General features: G+C 31.3%; 3 protein-coding genes across 13 annotated transcripts; all 3 read right to left on the reverse strand.

Moving 5' to 3' along the window:
* LOC107634693 (putative transcription factor bHLH086) lies at positions 3,326 to 5,193 on the reverse strand. The gene is made up of 5 exons (XM_016338120.2): positions 4,493 to 5,193; positions 4,260 to 4,367; positions 4,078 to 4,143; positions 3,925 to 3,990; positions 3,326 to 3,828 (listed from the first exon to the last, which is right to left on the reverse strand). Exons 1-5 carry the CDS (start codon positions 5,102 to 5,104, stop codon positions 3,694 to 3,696), a joined length of 987 nt encoding a protein of 328 aa, XP_016193606.1. The 5' UTR covers positions 5,105 to 5,193; the 3' UTR covers positions 3,326 to 3,693.
* LOC107631268 (double-stranded RNA-binding protein 4-like) lies at positions 8,059 to 12,131 on the reverse strand. Of its 8 annotated transcripts, none has more exons than XM_016334662.2 (5): positions 11,627 to 12,131; positions 10,253 to 10,506; positions 9,613 to 9,820; positions 8,816 to 9,125; positions 8,059 to 8,388 (listed from the first exon to the last, which is right to left on the reverse strand). In XM_016334662.2, the coding sequence occupies exons 1-3, from the start codon at positions 11,754 to 11,756 to the stop codon at positions 9,656 to 9,658; spliced, it is 549 nt and encodes a 182-aa protein (XP_016190148.1). In that variant the 5' UTR covers positions 11,757 to 12,131; the 3' UTR covers positions 8,059 to 8,388; positions 8,816 to 9,125; positions 9,613 to 9,655. The 8 variants fall into 8 exon arrangements, with proteins under 8 accessions (XP_016190148.1, XP_020975207.1, XP_016190147.1 ...); XM_021119548.1 differs by having other exon boundaries at positions 8,816 to 9,380; XM_016334661.2 differs by having other exon boundaries at positions 8,816 to 9,409.
* On the reverse strand, positions 12,292 to 17,019 carry LOC107631266 (double-stranded RNA-binding protein 4). 4 transcript variants are annotated; one of them, XM_016334652.2, is made up of 6 exons: positions 16,767 to 17,019; positions 15,582 to 15,835; positions 13,772 to 13,982; positions 13,560 to 13,685; positions 13,214 to 13,508; positions 12,292 to 12,672 (listed from the first exon to the last, which is right to left on the reverse strand). In XM_016334652.2, the coding sequence occupies exons 1-6, from the start codon at positions 16,897 to 16,899 to the stop codon at positions 12,633 to 12,635; spliced, it is 1,059 nt and encodes a 352-aa protein (XP_016190138.1). In that variant the 5' UTR covers positions 16,900 to 17,019; the 3' UTR covers positions 12,292 to 12,632. The 4 variants fall into 4 exon arrangements, with proteins under 4 accessions (XP_016190138.1, XP_016190136.1, XP_016190139.1 ...); XM_016334653.2 differs by having other exon boundaries at positions 12,362 to 12,672; positions 13,560 to 13,682; XM_016334650.2 differs by having other exon boundaries at positions 13,214 to 13,685.

Genomic DNA, 17,196 nt, shown 5'->3' on the forward strand with positions numbered 1-17,196 from the left:
TATTAATATGTTTATATATAAATATATATAATTTAATTTATTTTTAATATATATTATATATTATTTTAATGACTAATTTTAATATATACATAATATATTATTTTTTAATATATGCTTTATATAACAAAGTCTTGCATGGACTTATTCCGCGCAAGCATGTTCATGCTAAGTAATAAGAATAGAAAATGTGAAGCATATATATATTGACACGACACGTGCCCTTTCATACGTAATTAACAGGCTAAACTAGCTAGGTTAGATGGTCAAAGCAAAATTATTACATAATAATAAAAAGAAAACTCTCCTTTTAAAATCTTATTTGGATTTAATTTGTTGGATCAATTGGCTTTGTAAAAGACTCTAGTTATACTCTAGCCCATCATTGCTTAAATGATTATACAAATGAAATAATTTAGTTATTTAGATAAAAATGTAAAAACTAAATCTATATTATTATAGTTGGTCAAAATTAAATCCATACCAAACTTTTTTGTAATAAATTAATAAATTTAAAATTGGATATAATCAATATAATCAAATATTTTTTTATAAATTAAATAATATAATATATATTGTGATAAATTTTTACTTGTAATTATTTTTATGTAAAATTTATAATTAAAAATTATTAGATAATTTAATTAAATTTATTAAATCATCTAATAATTTTTAGATAACTGTATACGAGTTTTTAACTTTTGTTTGTTAATAAAGAATTGAGGAAGTATAGGGAGTCAATGAAGTATTTGTACAATATGTACAATGAGGGTTTAAGGATATTTAATTCAGTAGGATATCAGATATTTATTATCCTTGATACTTAGATGGTTATTCTGAATAATATGGGTATATTGTGTTTGAAAAATTAATAATATTTTATTCTAAATGTTCATTTTTTAACTCATATTAAACTAAATAAATAATTTATTATACACATTATACAAATATTCTATTCACTCCATAGTCTAGCGGGATTCTAAAGAATTTATTGGGAATGTATAATGAGCGGTTTGTGTGGGATTGGGCATGTGAGTAGCCCTACCCATCATGTGATGAAGTGTGAACCATATTAACCGCTACACGTGCTAATTAATTGTCTCCGCTCATAATTTCCTAAAATAGAATGAGAAATAATGGTTAACAAATAATGAGAGATCTTAAATTGTATAACGATTCCCCTTGATGATTCCATTGTGACAAAGTAGAGAAGAAGACAACAGCTGTACGGAGCATCTCATCATATATACTACTATGTGCAATGCATGCATGCTCATCATCAATTTAGAATACTTCTACGTGCATTGTTTTGAACACAAAACAAATATATGTGGAAACACATTCACATGCATATGNTTACATTTTAGACAGATTAGTTTTAAAAAAAAAAATACCAATAAAATCTTTTAAAATAATAAACTTGAACAAATTAGCTTAAATGAAGACCTTTTATCCTAATTACAAGGACTAATTTAGAAGTAAAGTGTCCACATTTGTGATCCTAAAAAACTTTATTAATATTTTTTTTTTATGAATTAATCTATATGAAGTATAAACTCAGAAGTTTATTTGTCTGTTTACTCGTTTCTTTATTTTACAATAACAATATAATCCAAATCACATATATTTAATTTCTTTCTCCATTATTTATTTGTTGGCTATACTGTGACATGAAAAAAGTTGGTTACTAATAATTTTAAAAAATTATCAAATTAAACATGTAACTAGCTAGAAGATAAGGTGCTGTTGTCTCAAAGTATTGAACATGATCTTGATTTTTGTTTATTAAATCTCGAGCTGATGATGATCTTCCATATCGGCAACAAAACTTTCCTTTGATTTCCAAGTTTTAACATATCCAGAATTTGAATTCAAAATGTTTTGTTAAATTAGCACAGCCTCCATGCTAGAGCGTGAGACAAGAATTAGGGTTGCTGTTATATATGCTTTAATTTTTACCAAAACCTGGTAATTAACGATATCAAAACTTGAATGTTATTTCTGAGGCATGATATATGATATTGAATTATAGACTTAGGGTCCATATATATTGATCCTTTCTCTACAATTATCATATCCTAATAAGGTATGAACTATGAATAGTAGTAGTTCTAGAACACAAAATGTTCCCTCCTTTTAGCTCTAATGTTTGTTTAGCTTTCAAATGGTTCTAACCTCTAATGTAAACTCAAATATATTTGGTTAATAAAAATGAACTATGAATTAAACTAAAGTCCGATCCACGATGATTGTGTATTGTACGTTGTACTAGTCTAGCAAGACAGACATAACGCACAATTGTTCTCCTTTTTTATATGAAAGTACCAATAAAGTAAACTTTTCATGTATTAATTAATTTATCTAAGCATAACTCGTTATTGATTAGTATAACAAATAATATTTGTTATTGCAACTACGTTTTTTTTAGTTATATATATATTAATTCTATCTGTCATTTTTACTTTAATTGAAAGCCAAATGCAAATAGCGTTATTTTATTATTCTCTAACGTGATAAAATAGTGTCAGCTTATTATTCAATTTATTGAATTACTGTTGAAAATTGATTAAGAGACCAATATACTTAATTTCAAAGACAAAAAAATACAACTAAAACTTCAAAGACAAAATTAATGTCTTACACAAATTTAAGGGATCACTATGAAATTTAGTCCAAAAAACACCCTACTACCATTGCTACTACATTTTGTAACAGCTCATGCAGATATGGTCAACTGAGAGAAAAGTCAAAGAACAGTGTACGATTTTATATCTTTCACTTTCATTAATAATTGCCAGCAATACCAAGCAGGATTATTATTTTGACATTTGAGACAAAATGCATATAATATATTATTAAATAATGCTACACATCCAAACATTTTTGTTAATCAAGTTTAATTAAATTGGTCTAACATCAACCAAAATTAATTATAGATAGCATTATTTTAAATTTTACAAAAATATTTGATAACTAAAGAAAATTAGTAAAAAACAGTCATAATTTGTCTTATTTAACATTTATTAATTATTGCGTCAATTAATAAATACTAAATAAAGCAAATTTTAATTGTTTTTTTGTCTTCCTAATATTACCGAAGTTTTATTATTTAACTTGATTGAATTTAATTTATAAAAAATTTAGATGTGTAATATTACTTTGTATTATTATACATCTTGATGTCTTTTTTTCCATTTAATTTTGTGATAATTATAACATTTACAACATAATAAAAGGTAATTTAATTTATATATATATATATAACGGAAAATGGAGAAGGTAGGAATACTTATTTACTTTAGATCTAATAATATCAGAACATACTTTCATCATTCATCACCGCTAATTAATTAATAGAGATAATTATAAAAGTACAAGGTTGTCATACAGATAATATATGATGTTGGGCATGTTAAGTTATTAGCAGCCCCATGCCAGTAGCATACACTGCTTAAAAAAAAGCGCAATAAATATAATGTTCAACTTGGAAGCTAATTAAATATTAAAGATTGATTTATAAGTTAATTAACATATTCTTAATGGTCACGATGATGCATTCTGAATTTCTAAAATGCCCTTCAGAACGACCAACTCTCATCAGAGCAAGGCTTCTCTTGCTCTTCTGCTAAAGTTGTTCTTCAATTATTTAATTATGACACTATAGTATTCATAGAATATCCATGATGATCATCATCATCATCTACTTTGAGGTTGCTGAACTTGTTCCTCTGATCTTTGGGATGAAAGAATGGCATCAATGGCTTCTTTTACTTGAGAGATATCAGGAGCTTTTCCACCTTGAACAGGCCAAAATTCATCAGCTGCCAACACCTTCACCATCAACAATAATAAAATAACAGAAAATTAAACATGTCAGTTCCTATATAGCACTTAAGAATTCATGTATTAAGAAACTATAAGTCTCACCTTCACTTGAAGCTGAAGAAACTTCACATAGCTAATTGCTTTCTCCAGCATTGTAACCAAATCAACCTGAAAAATTCACTTCTAGAGTTAGAATAATGAATAATATGTAAAGTTACTGCTAAATAAGAAGAAGAAGAAGAAGAAAATCCCTACTTTGGAGCCATTGGGAACTAGTTCTTGTAGTATCTTGAGCCGCTCACTTATCCTCTCTCTTCTATTCTGTGAGACAAACATTCTAATAATCAACATTGAATCTCATCATATTTTAATCTTTGCTTAATTTGCAATCAAAATTGTATCTAACTAAAATAAATTGACTTAAGATTGAAGCAAACCTTAGCAGCAACACTTTGAGGATCCTTGGATGCTCCTGACTTGTTGGATTTTGGCATTTTACTCTCATCTGTGCATTGCTTCTTGGCAGCTTTCATTTTCTCAGCCTGCTGCAAATTAAACACAAAAACTGACCTCAATCTCCATTCAAATTTCACAAAGTTACTGTAAGAACTAGTTCTGAAAATGAAAACAGAAACTAACTAAGAGGCCTTAAAAAAGCAACAATTAATACCATTGAAATGCGCTTTTTGGATATTGGTTCTTGAGCTGCAGGGTCCTGGATGCTATGAGCAGGTATAGTTTGTTGAGAGTAGAGCCAACCATATGATGAACTCTCACCATGTAATTGCTTCTCTTTTGCACTGTTGACTATGGTGCTGTAGCTACTACTAGAAGACTGGAAGCAACTTGAATCCTGCACCGGTCGCAGCTCTGAAGTGCTTCTTGGACTAATCTGACTCCATTGATGATGCAGATTGTTGTCCCAAACATTAGTGTCATCTTTCATGTAGCTGTTGCCAGGGACCATTCTGTTCTGCTCAAAGTTAAGCAAAGATTCACTAACTACTTGTGTTAAAGTGTTGTAGCAACTACCTTTGAAATCAATCAGAGATTGTTGTTCCTCCTCAAGTTGATAGTTTGTGGCCTTATAAGCATAGGCATTGGCACATAGAGGAGGAGAATGGGTTATAGCTGAATCATTGCTGAACCCATTGGTGCTTTGTGAGCCATCTTCCTCTTCTAGCACTGATTTGTGGTACTCATTATTTTCATTGAAAACACAACTTTGAACCTTGCTTCCCATGCTTGAATCATGAAGAATTTGGTCTTTGGCCAGTGCCATTAGAGAGTCTAAGGATAACAAATTGCAAAAGCAACTAAGGCTGTTTTAGTAATGAGGGTGACAAGAAGAAAGGGAAGGCCTATTTGTAATGCCAAATATTCAAACCCACCTTTCTAATAATTACTTACTTATTTTGCATGAAAAGTTTGTCAAGGGCATACATCCACAAATTTTACCAAACTTTACAGTTGACTTTTATGTGATTTTAAAGTCATAGGTTTAAGTAGTGAAATTAGTTATTAATATAATATAAATTTTTAACGACCTAAGAAAAAATAAAATTTAATTGAGGCCCTCAATTCCTTGGTGTTAGTTTAATCCATGTTTGTATTGGGATTGTTAGCTGGCAGTAGTTAATGCATTGCAAGTAGAAAATAGATTAAAAAAATGCATGGAAAATAATCAGCATAAGGATCGCCGGATCCTATGCATAACCCACACGTCTCTATGTGATGATGAAGCTGGAGAGCTACTTCATGTAGCTTCTTCTATGCTTCCTTTCACTCAGCTTCTATCATATTTTATTGCTCTTTCTTGAAAAGGCTAACAAGTAACAACATTGATTATCATGACGGTTTTATGTTACTTTCTGAATTCTATTGTATGTGTTGTACAATTAATTAGATAGTATATAAAGTGAGTCAAATATAAATTAGTTTTAAATATTAAATCATGAATATAAATTTATTTTGAACTAAGATAGAAAGAGGAGAAAATTGAAGTTCTTAGTAAAAAAATAAAATTAAAACTCTCTATATTTATTTATATTTCAAACAAATATAAGTGAAATTCGTAAACATTTAACAGCTTCAAACAAAAATCTCTTTCAAGATATGTTAGATTCAGTGGACAAAATTCTGAAAATACGATTCCTAAACACAATTTACTCACAGAATGATAGCTATTAGCTAATATCTTAATACGCGTCACACAGATTCTAATTTATAAAAATTCAGCGACCCCATGTACAGGGTAAAGAGTTTTGAGGAGGCAAAACACCAAAAATTAACATAGAGAACTCAGCATATATTCATAGCGTGTTTAGATTTTGTTACCATCCTTCGGGAGTCGACTTTACATGAAGTTGTTTTTAGATAGATGACACGTATTACCATTTAATTTTAAAAAATCGGTTTATTTTATACAAATAGTTTAATTAAAAAACCAATTGATGTAACTATAATATTAAATTTTTTACCGTATTTTATTTTAAAAACAAATGGACTAATTTAAATTAAGAAATTGTAGTTAACTGTTTATTATATAATTACATTTTTCTTTGTTCGCAAGCTAACTCCTTTTCTGAACATTGCGCTTTTACTCTGCGATTTTTATTTCTCCTGTTCTTCAAGGCTCCTAATTTATTATATTCTTTCTGCTATTATATGTACACATTTTATTTTAGAGGTCGTAATACCACATCACATCTGTTTTATGACTTAAGCGTAAAGTTGAGTGTGGTAGGGTGTTACATTTTTCAATTATAATTTTGGTTTAAAAAAATTTATAATAATCAATTAACTACAATTTTTCAATTTAAATTAATCAATTTGTTTTTAAAATAAAATACGGTGAAAAATCTAACATCATAGCTATATCAATTGGTTTTTTAATTAAATCATTTATATAAAATAAATTGATTTTTTTTAAACAAAAAACAACTTCATGTGAAGTCGACTGCAGGTGAATTTCTACCTTCAAATTATGATGTAAAGATGCAAATTGAATTTTAACCCACGTTAACATGTTAAGTAAGTCATAGTTTTGATTGTATTCAAAAATGTTATTTGTACACTAAAATTAACCACTAAAATCAACCACCATATATTTATATATATATAAATATATATTATTTAACTCATTTTTAATATATATTTTATATTCTAACATATATCTTATACTAACGACTGATTTTGATGTATACCTAATATGATTTGATTGTATTTTGAAATATTTGTTGGTCTTCACTCAAATAATTATTTTTAATTGCATACACAAGATAGAATTCAAACTTTAAAAACTTACTTAAATTGACGAGTGAGCTAAAACAAAGTTACTATTCTATCATTAGCGCTAAGTTTAGAGCAACAAACCATAATTTGCATATAACAAAGCAAGTCAATTTGGGTTGATCTAGTAGTTAATTTATTAGTTTGTTTAAATAAGTATTGATGGTTTAAATTTTGTCCTGCGCATGCAGTAACCTATTAGCGAACAATAAACCATTGAATGAAATTCAGATCCACAACGAATTAGTTATTAGTTTGCCGAAGTAAGGATACGTGGGAAAAGAAAACTGAAGTAAACTCAACCAGGGGATGTTAACCATGTGAACCATAGTTTAAAACGAAGTTTAAGCTTCAATTACTTAGTCACCATTTACAGCTGGCCAAGAACAAAAGAAAAGAGACGGGAGTAATCACCGTTCACTTGGACAGATTCCATCAAATTGGATTTTAAAACCAAAAAAAAAAAAATGAAACGGTCAACCGGGAAATTTCATTCCTTCATCATTGTTTTTGGATTTTTTTAAACTTCATCCCCTTTTTTTTTTCTTCCCTTGGGAGCAGGAGTTCTGAGTGTTGATGAAAGACAGTTAAGTATAATCTTTTTGTAGACCCAATGAAGATCGTAATCCACATGTTTTGCTGCAAGGGGGAAAATTCAAGAGCTGGCATTGGAAAAAGGAGCAATTCCTTCTCCTTGTCTCAAGGAAACTGTCTAACCAAGTTCTTCTCACAATGTTCTAAGATCCATTACATGACCCTTCACATTCTTATCTTCCAAATCCATGATAATATTATGTATGCATTTGCCAACTGGTTTGTTCTCTTAACAGACTTCCAATGTTGTTTGAATACAGACGGCTAATTTATTTGTAAATTACATTTGTACTTAATTTCACATCAGCAATAGATGATGAAATCTTTCTAAATCATCCTTCCATATATTAATGTGATCATGAATGCTTACTAATTTATTTTAACTTCAAATGTACTTATAATTAAAGTGTATTCCTTAAGAAAGATAAGCAATCATCTTTTCCAAAATGAACATAATCCGCAATTTAACTATAACATTATCAATTGCTACTCAGCTTGACGCCAATAAATACAAGGTTAGTATTCTTAACAAAGATAAAGGAAAATAAAAACTAAATACTTTTTTTCATAGTACAAAGGTTTTGTACAGAGAGGACTAGATCTTCAATCCAACATAATAGTTTGATTGCCTCGTTCAAATTATCGTCGTGCTGCAGAACAATGAACAGCTGCATCGGTAGCCTGCAAATACTCGCAACAGAACATCCAAAGAAATGTAAGACACACCTCCAGAACAATAAGCTTTGAAACAGAATGCAATGCAACCAGTAACAAGTATCAACCATTGAAACAAGTAATTCTTCCCTCCTTGAAACAAAGTATATAGTTTCAGATGGCTCGTTTAAAGCATGGTTGAACAAGTTTGATACTTATATGTATATCGGGGGTCAGGAGGACAAAATTGCATGAAACTGACAAAGCATTAAGATCTATCTAGACAATCTTGCTACCCAATGTGGATGTGTGTAAATTATGACACTGGAATCATGTCTGGAATAAAAGTTATTGTTTATAGCTAAAGCTACATGGACATGGAAAACTATGAAGCACAGCTGAAGAAAAATACGGTAAATGAAGCCAAAAACAAAAATGATATGAAGAAACTTACGGAGATTCCATCAGTCTTTTGCCTCTTTTCTGAATTGGAACCATTACCAGTATCTTGCCAAGTCCGTCATTTTGAACATCCTTGTTGAAGAAAGAGCTTCAGAAGCTTGATGGCCTCGAGAGATGGTTCACCTTCAGGCTTCTGAAATGAGGAAAACATTTTGGAAGAAGCAGGTTTAATTCTCTTTTTATTGTTATCCTTACTTTTATGGTCCCGTGGATTAAATGCATGTCCTGAAGTAGAAACTTCCTTATCTTTTATGGTTCTGATCAGAAGCAAGTCCCGTAGTTGCAACTATATCTTTATTGTCCTGCGGAACAAAAGCATGTGTAATAGTTCCAACTTTCTTATTTTTATGATTCTGTGGATCAGAAGTGTGTACTGTAGTTGTAACTTCCTTAGCTTTATGATTTTGCGGATCAGAAGCATGTCTTGTAGTTGCAACTACCTTATTTTTATTGGCCAGCCGAACAGAAGCACGTCTTTTAGTTCCAGCTTTCTTATCTTTATGATCCCGTAGATCAGAAGCGTATACTGTAGTTGCAACTATATTATCTTTATGATCCTGCATATTAGAAGCATGTCCTATAGTTGCTGTGGATGATACAGGCCAGTGACAACACATTGGATGTTGTTTTCTTCGCATGCTGCATAAATTCTAGATAGTGATTTTATCATCCCGTAAAGTGTTGCTGCGTTAGCACCACCTGTTGTAAAGAACTGTTTACTTTAATTAATCACTGCGCATCCAAGTAGAAACTTCTAAAAATTTGTACAAGGCACAAATAAAAACGTACCTAGAATTGAAAGAAGAACAGCACGTGCTGCTAACTGCTCAGCCTAGCTTTTGTCTTTAGCAGTATCCCCCGTGTATTTTGTGCCATCAAAGATCACAGAATATTCAAAACAAGGAGGTGGACCTTCTAGCTTAACAGTGTTATAAGTAGGTCTTGTATTCAGTTTTGCAGCATATTCATCCAAAGCAGACTTGGCAAATGCAGTATTCTGGAAGAATCACAAGAAGCACTAATATAAGGGTTCTAGAAAGAAATATAATATACCTAATGATAATTCATGACCAAGCTAAGAAGATACTGGAGCTCTAACAATGATGATATTTCTCCCTCAATTAGTGATGACTTATAATGATATGAACAGTAAACAGTCAATACTAGTATAATGTTAGTTTTTGGACATGCCAAACAAAATGATAAATATTTGACTCACTAAAAGTGCATAACTATACCAAATCTAAAAGTGGTAGTAAATAAACCCTAAAAGGTAAAATAGAATAAGATCTCTGAAGTTGTAAAACTAACAAATACTCAAAAGAAAAATTGTAATAGAACATAGAAAGTCAGGTAACATGATTAAGGGATATATTTGGTCTGAATATCAATTCAAAAAATTGATATTTAAAAGTATATTACATCAAACCTCACAAACAAGAGCACATCCATGATCTTTAACTTTCTTAGATAGGTTCTCAAAAGCAACTCTGGCAATATCTTGTTCAGCAGCCTTTCGAGTGGATAAAGTGATCTCAGAGGTAAAACTCATTCCATCCACCAGCACAGTTGACCTATACATTGGAACTTCTGAAGATCTATCACGAATTGTTTCATACTCTGGAAGAACTATGTTTAATTTTTTAGCAAGGTCTTGTAAACACTGCTTGTAATCTAACTGCACTGAGAAACACGAGAAAATCAATCGACAAATTAGATACCTGTCTACACGCTAAAGCTCAAATTAGTGCTTGTGACCATAGTGAATATAAAGTAGACCACAGGAGACTACTGAACAGATAATATTTTCTAATTAGAGGATGTCGTTTAAATTTAAGTTATTTGGGAGTCTGCAAAATTTTTTAACAACCAATAAGATAACTTTTGAAGACACTCTAGAAAAGTTAAATACCAACCTATGCAACAGCAACCTAAGCCCTCTTGAAAAGGATCAATCACAAGTCATTACATCTATACTGTTGGTTGAATGACACAAATATGAAGCCTTAACAATGTTTTCATCTGGAACCAATCATAATAAATCTCATGGACTTTAGTTGGTTGAATTGGACCACATTCACTAACCTAGATTTTTCCAGCAAAGATTCATGATCTGACACTCTGATCTAATTCAGTTACGTTGAACCAAATGGCTTAAACAATATGGCACCATCCGCAAATTTCACAACCATAGTTTGTTAGTTTTTAAAAGTCAACAAATGCCTTATCTACCAATATCTAACAGACTTAGCTTACTACATTCAAAATGTACTGTCCAATACTCAAATAGCTATAGGAACACCAAAGAATAGAAATTTATAATCAGTTAACAGAAATACTATTTTCATGAAATGATCAATGCTGTAAACTTTAAGATGGCCATTTTCATGAACCTCAACGACACGGTAATTCTAAATGAAACTTGATATTGTAAAAACTGCAAAGTTGGGTAAGTAAGTTGGGAATTCATCATTCATCGATCAATATCATATAAATTTCCACCCAATACCAAAACACGCATGAGAGGATCGTACTAGCTGATGTCACAGCACTTGCTAGAAATACCTTGTCCAAAGCCGGTATATTTAAATAATAAGGGAATGCCATTCAATTTTCATTGGAAAATACCAATTCTATTTAACAACCGAATCATATATCCCTCAAAAGCCCACAAGCTAAGACACTAGAGGGAGGGGGAAAAAGATTTTTAGATTTTTGAAAAATAAAATATCCGAACTTTCCTTCTCGTGGTTCTGAGCAAACAAGCAATAGCAGAGAAATTGGGTGTGGTGAGAAGACTTACAAGGAGGAGGAGCAGCAGAGGAGGAGGAAGAGGCAGATGAATGTTGTGGCGGCCGCAACGGTTGAGACGATGATGCAGAAGGCGCCGCCACGTTGGAGCCAGCAGCTTTGATTTCGGTCGGGGGCGCCATCAAACGAGTCAGTGACTCAGTGAGTGAAGCTCGAATCTCAGGAGGGAAGGGGGGAGCTGGAAGCGCAATTTTAGGGTTTTCTTTTCCTTCTGTAATTTTTTTGGGGTAATGTGAATTCAGCGAACTAGTTTTTTTTTTCAACTAATTGTGTGTAATTTTTTTTTTAGTGAAAATTTGAAGCTAGAACTGGAAAGAAAAACCGCATAAATAAGTGAAAATAACAAAATTTGGACAAAAACTTGAGTAATGAAGAATTTGATTAACATCGAAAAATTTTAAAAACTAATTTGACTAACGAATGAAATTTGTGAGAACATGTTCATCGTTTACTCTGAACATTGTAAGAACATTTCGCTTTATGAAATATCCTTCTAGGTCAGAATATGATTTAATACATTTTCAAGGGGAAGAAAAAGAAAGAAACAAAAGATTTTTTTTCCAATGCATAAGCTACATGTAACACACAAATTGTGTTTAAAGAGATGAGTAAACCCAAGTAAAATCTAACAACTAGAGTACTCAACACCACCGATGATAGTGACTAATCCATTCACTAAGATAAAGAACATGGTTAAGTAGAGCATCATTTAACCTAAACCTAACTCATCATGCCAAGCCAATCATATTCATTACAACCTCCAAGCATCTGTTGTTGCATACAATAAGTAGAGCTCATGACAAACCTACTAATTGCAACTCAGTTTGACAGAAATAAAAATACAAGATCAGTATCTCCACTAAATATACACACACAAGTTGGAATGCCTTTTCCAAAAGAAAAAAACTACTTCATGGTTTATAATACTAACAAGGATTCTACCCAAGAACTAAGTTAGACATTTAACTCCATAGAATAGTTTGATCGTTCCCTCATTATCATTGTGCTACTGAACAAGGATCTGCTGCACTTGGTACCCTGCACATATTCACAACACAATAACACAAATTATTAGACATCCCTCTTGAGCACCAAGCTTCCACATGAAACATGCGCCTATGTATAAGAATCAACCATCGTAGTAACAATTATTCTTCCAATAACCCCAATGGCTTGTCCGAAACATGGATGAACGAGTTTTGCAAAGACTTGTATGTAAGACATTGTTTTAAAATGGCGTGTATGCAAGATTATAAGAAGAAATTTATTACACATCCATTCTCCTTTACTTACAACAACAAAAATTAAGATTGCATGTTGAATTGTATTTTTTGGGATGGGTGGGGTGCACAAGGTTTGAACGTTGAGTTAAATCCATGAAATTGACAAAGCATTAAGATCTAACTAGACATTGGTACTATAGAATGTACTGTGAAAATTAGGAATAGGCAACAGAATCATGTCATAAAGATAAATAAGTTATAGTTTGCAGCTACATGCACATGGAGAAGTATAAACTGGTTGAAGCAAAATCTAGCAAATGCAGCAAAAGACAAAAATGAGATACAAAGATACTTACATGGATTCCAACCGAGCCTTCTTATTTGCCTTCTTCTTGTTCTTTCGCCTCTTTGAACCGGAATTGGAAGAATCACTAGCAGCCAGCTGACCCAATTCTGAACCTACTGGCTGAAGAGAGGAACTTTTTGGAGGAAAAGGGCCCTCAACACATGGTACATGTATAGGCATCTGAAGCTCTTGAGATGATGAAAGCATATTGGACGAAGCAGGAACAACATCAATTCTTTTCTCACCGTTATTAGTGGCCATAGGAACCTCTTTATCTTTATGATCCTGCAAGCCAGAAGCATATTCTGTAGTTGCTACGGGTAGGACGTTATGGTGTTGCAAATCAAAATCATATCCTGTAGTTCCTATGGGTAAGACAATGCTTCCATTAGTAACTTGGGATTCATTTGATTTTGCTATTCCATAAAAACTAGATTTTGATCTTATTATCTCATAAAGTGTTGTTGAGCTAGAATCACCTGCTTCACAAAATCATTTACTTTAATTAGTCTTTGCACATCCAAATAAGAACATTAAAAATATGTTCAAGACACAAACAAAATGATACCAAGAACGGAAAGAATAGCAGCACGTGCTGCTAACTGCTCGGCCTCTTTTTTGTTTTTTCCAATAACACTAGTGTATTTTGTACCATTGAAGATCACAAAAGACATAAAGCGAGGAAGCAACCCTTCTAGCTTAACAGTATTGTAAGTAGGCCTGTCTACATTTAGCTTTGTGGCATACTCATTCATGATAGACTTGGAAATCAAAGTATTCTGGAACAAAAATCAACATAGTTGTATAAGGGATTCGCAAAGAAACATATTATATATTTAATGAGCATTTATGATAAAGGGAGAACTATTAATGATGTTATTCCCCTAACATCTTATTTTCCACTAGGTAATAGTTATTTATGATATCATATATCACTAGTCAAAAATAAAAAATCAATACTTGTACAATGTTTTTTTTCAACCAAGTCACAAAAATGGAAAGCAAATAGCATAATTGAATCTACTATTCAACTATGTCTAAAGTGATGGAAAACATGAAAAGAATATAAAATATAATAGGGTCTCTAAATTTGTATATGACTAGTATTTTTCCCCTGAAATATCACGGGTATATTTTCATCAAAATTAACTGTGATGGAATATAATTAAAAACATTTTAAATAATTAATTGCAATAGAGTCAAAATTCATAAATGAAAAAACAACAAATAATAGTAACAACAGAAGAATAAAAACAGATTGCTATTCTGAGTTTGAGAAAAAAAATTTAAATACAATATTGTTGAACTTACGTGTAGGTATGAAGTACTTGCAACAAACTTCCTTCTCTTGCAATTTTTTCTTGAGTTCTCACCAATATAAATAAAATACTTTTTCTTTTTTGAGTCTCTATTAGTCATATCAGCTAGTACTTTCCTTTTTCCGAAAGTTTTTCATATTCCTTTCATCAATTTGAGAGTCATTAGACATAGTACTTTTCTGTTGCCCTTTCTTTAGTAGTAATATTATCTTCTTAATCTAGCTTTTTTATACTCAACTTTAATAGAATTCATTCTTTTCCTTCTAATAATAACTACAAAAATTAAAATGAGTTGAACCAATAAGCCCCAATACCAAATATTAAAGGAAAACATAATAATTTCATAATACAAAGCAATTCATCAAACATGTAACCTGCAAAGAAATAATGCTAAATAAAAACATTATGAATTCATAAAACGAAGCAATTCATCAAACATGTAATATGCAAGAAAAGAAAGCAAAACAAATCATCAATTACTATAATAAGTTGAATCAATAAGCTCCAATACCAAATACTAAAGGAAAGCATAATAATTCATATTTCATAATACAATGCAATTCCTCAAATATGTAACGTACAAGGAAGTAATAGTAAACAAAAATATAATGGATTTATAATACAAAGGAATCCATCAAACATGTAATATTCAAGAAAAGAAAGTAAAGCAATTCATCAATCACGGCAATAAATTGAACCACTAAGCTCCGAAAATCAAATACTAAAGAAAAACATAATAAGTCATAATACAAAGCAATTCATCAAACAGGTAATGTGCATTGTGCAAGAAAGTAATACTAATGAATACAAAGCAATAAGTTGAACCAATAAGCTCCAATTCCAAATATTAAAAGAAAACATAATCCTTCATAATTCATAACACAGAAAATTTAAGTTGAATCAAGTAGCACTAACAAATACTCAAGAGAAAACATGGCAAAAAAAGGAAGTTAGGTAACAACATAACATAACGTTAGTAAGTGAACTATTTTGGCTTGAAATTAGTTAATAGTTCACAAAATTGACATTAAAGATTAGAGATTGTGTTATACATCAAACCTCAAAAACAAGAGGGCATCTATCATCTCTAATCTTTTCATTCAGGCTCTCCAGTGCTAATCTTGCAGCATCTTGTTCAGCAGCCTTTCTCTGAGAGAAAGTCATTTGAGAAGTATAGCTTATACCATCCACCCACACAGTTGCCCTAAACTTTGGTGCATGTGGAGTCCCTTCATTAGTCGTTTGATAACCAGGAAGGGGCATATTTGATCTCTGAGCAAATTCTTGTAAGCGATTTTTGTACCTTAAGTGTTCTAGAAAACCAAACAAAAGTCAATCAACAAAAATTTGGCGCAACCATAATAAGCATTACATAGACCGCAAGAGACGGTTGAACATTTCAAATTTTCAAGTTAGTAGATGTTGTCTATGACTCTATGTTTAAGACAATAAAGTCAACAAAACTTAACCATTAGAAGTTAAATGTTGAAGACACCATTAAAAAAAAAAAAAAAAAAAGCCAAATACCAGGTTATACAACAGCTACATTGGGGACGCAAGAAGAGAGCACTTGCTAGTAAATCTATAATTGACTGAATGACCCACAAGTATGAAGCTTAGACAAATCTTTCAAGGGAAGCCAATCATAATAAAGCTCAGGAATTGGACAGCATTTTGCTAACACAGATATTGCCGAGAACAATTCATGATCTGACACTCCAATCTAAATCTAATTCAGTTAACTTGAACCAAATGGTCAAATAATATACCCCGGCTCACAAAATTCATAACCATGGTATGTAAGTAATATCTTACCTACCAGTTTCAAGGGCAAAAATGCTAAAAGCTACAAAGTACAAACCTTCATTGCCCATTTTCATAAATCTCAAACAACACAAATTCAAAGAAAAATTTCAAGGGAAATTAATATTCATATTCCCCCAACCCCAAAACACACACCATATGATCCTAAGACAGATGTCATAGCACCCGGATATAGAAACAACTTGTTCATTTTTCATAAAAAGGATATAACTCATATAAGTTTATTTAAAAATTACAACTAAAAAAATCATAAATTCCTCAAAAGCCCAGTAGCTGAAACACAATTGGTAATTGTTTTTCTTAAGAAAAGAAGGATTTTTAAACTTTTCAAAGAGAACATTAGAAGCTTATAACTCTTTCGTCTTGGATGTCAGAAACCACGAAAAAATATGAGAAATGGGGGTATAACGAGGGACTTACGAGGAAGAGGAGAAGAAGATGGAGACACATGTTGAACGAGAGAGGAAGAGGTGGGTGGTTGTGGTGGTGGTTGAGGCGAAGATGAAGAATCCGCCATGTGTTCGGGGAGTTGAATCTGGGTCGGAAGCTCCATCTGAAGCTCGAATCACACAGCAAGCAGATAGAAAGAATGGGTCTTGGAAGATGATAGGGTTTTCACTTTTCAAACTGGAATAATAAACTAATAATACTAGTATATTATACATCTGTAGTCTTTAACCTAATTGCTAAAAATAAATTATTCTTAGAAAATATCTATTATAACATAATCTGAAAATTTTATTCACGACTAGATATTTGATATTTTTATTCTAAGGGAATAAAACTTAACAGTTAATAAAAATAAATTATCTTGTTTTGTGTTTGTAAATTAAAAATTCGTGTACTTATA

This window comes from Arachis ipaensis, chromosome B03 (genome assembly GCF_000816755.2).
Source record: "Arachis ipaensis cultivar K30076 chromosome B03, Araip1.1, whole genome shotgun sequence".
NCBI lineage: Eukaryota > Viridiplantae > Streptophyta > Magnoliopsida > Fabales > Fabaceae > Arachis > Arachis ipaensis.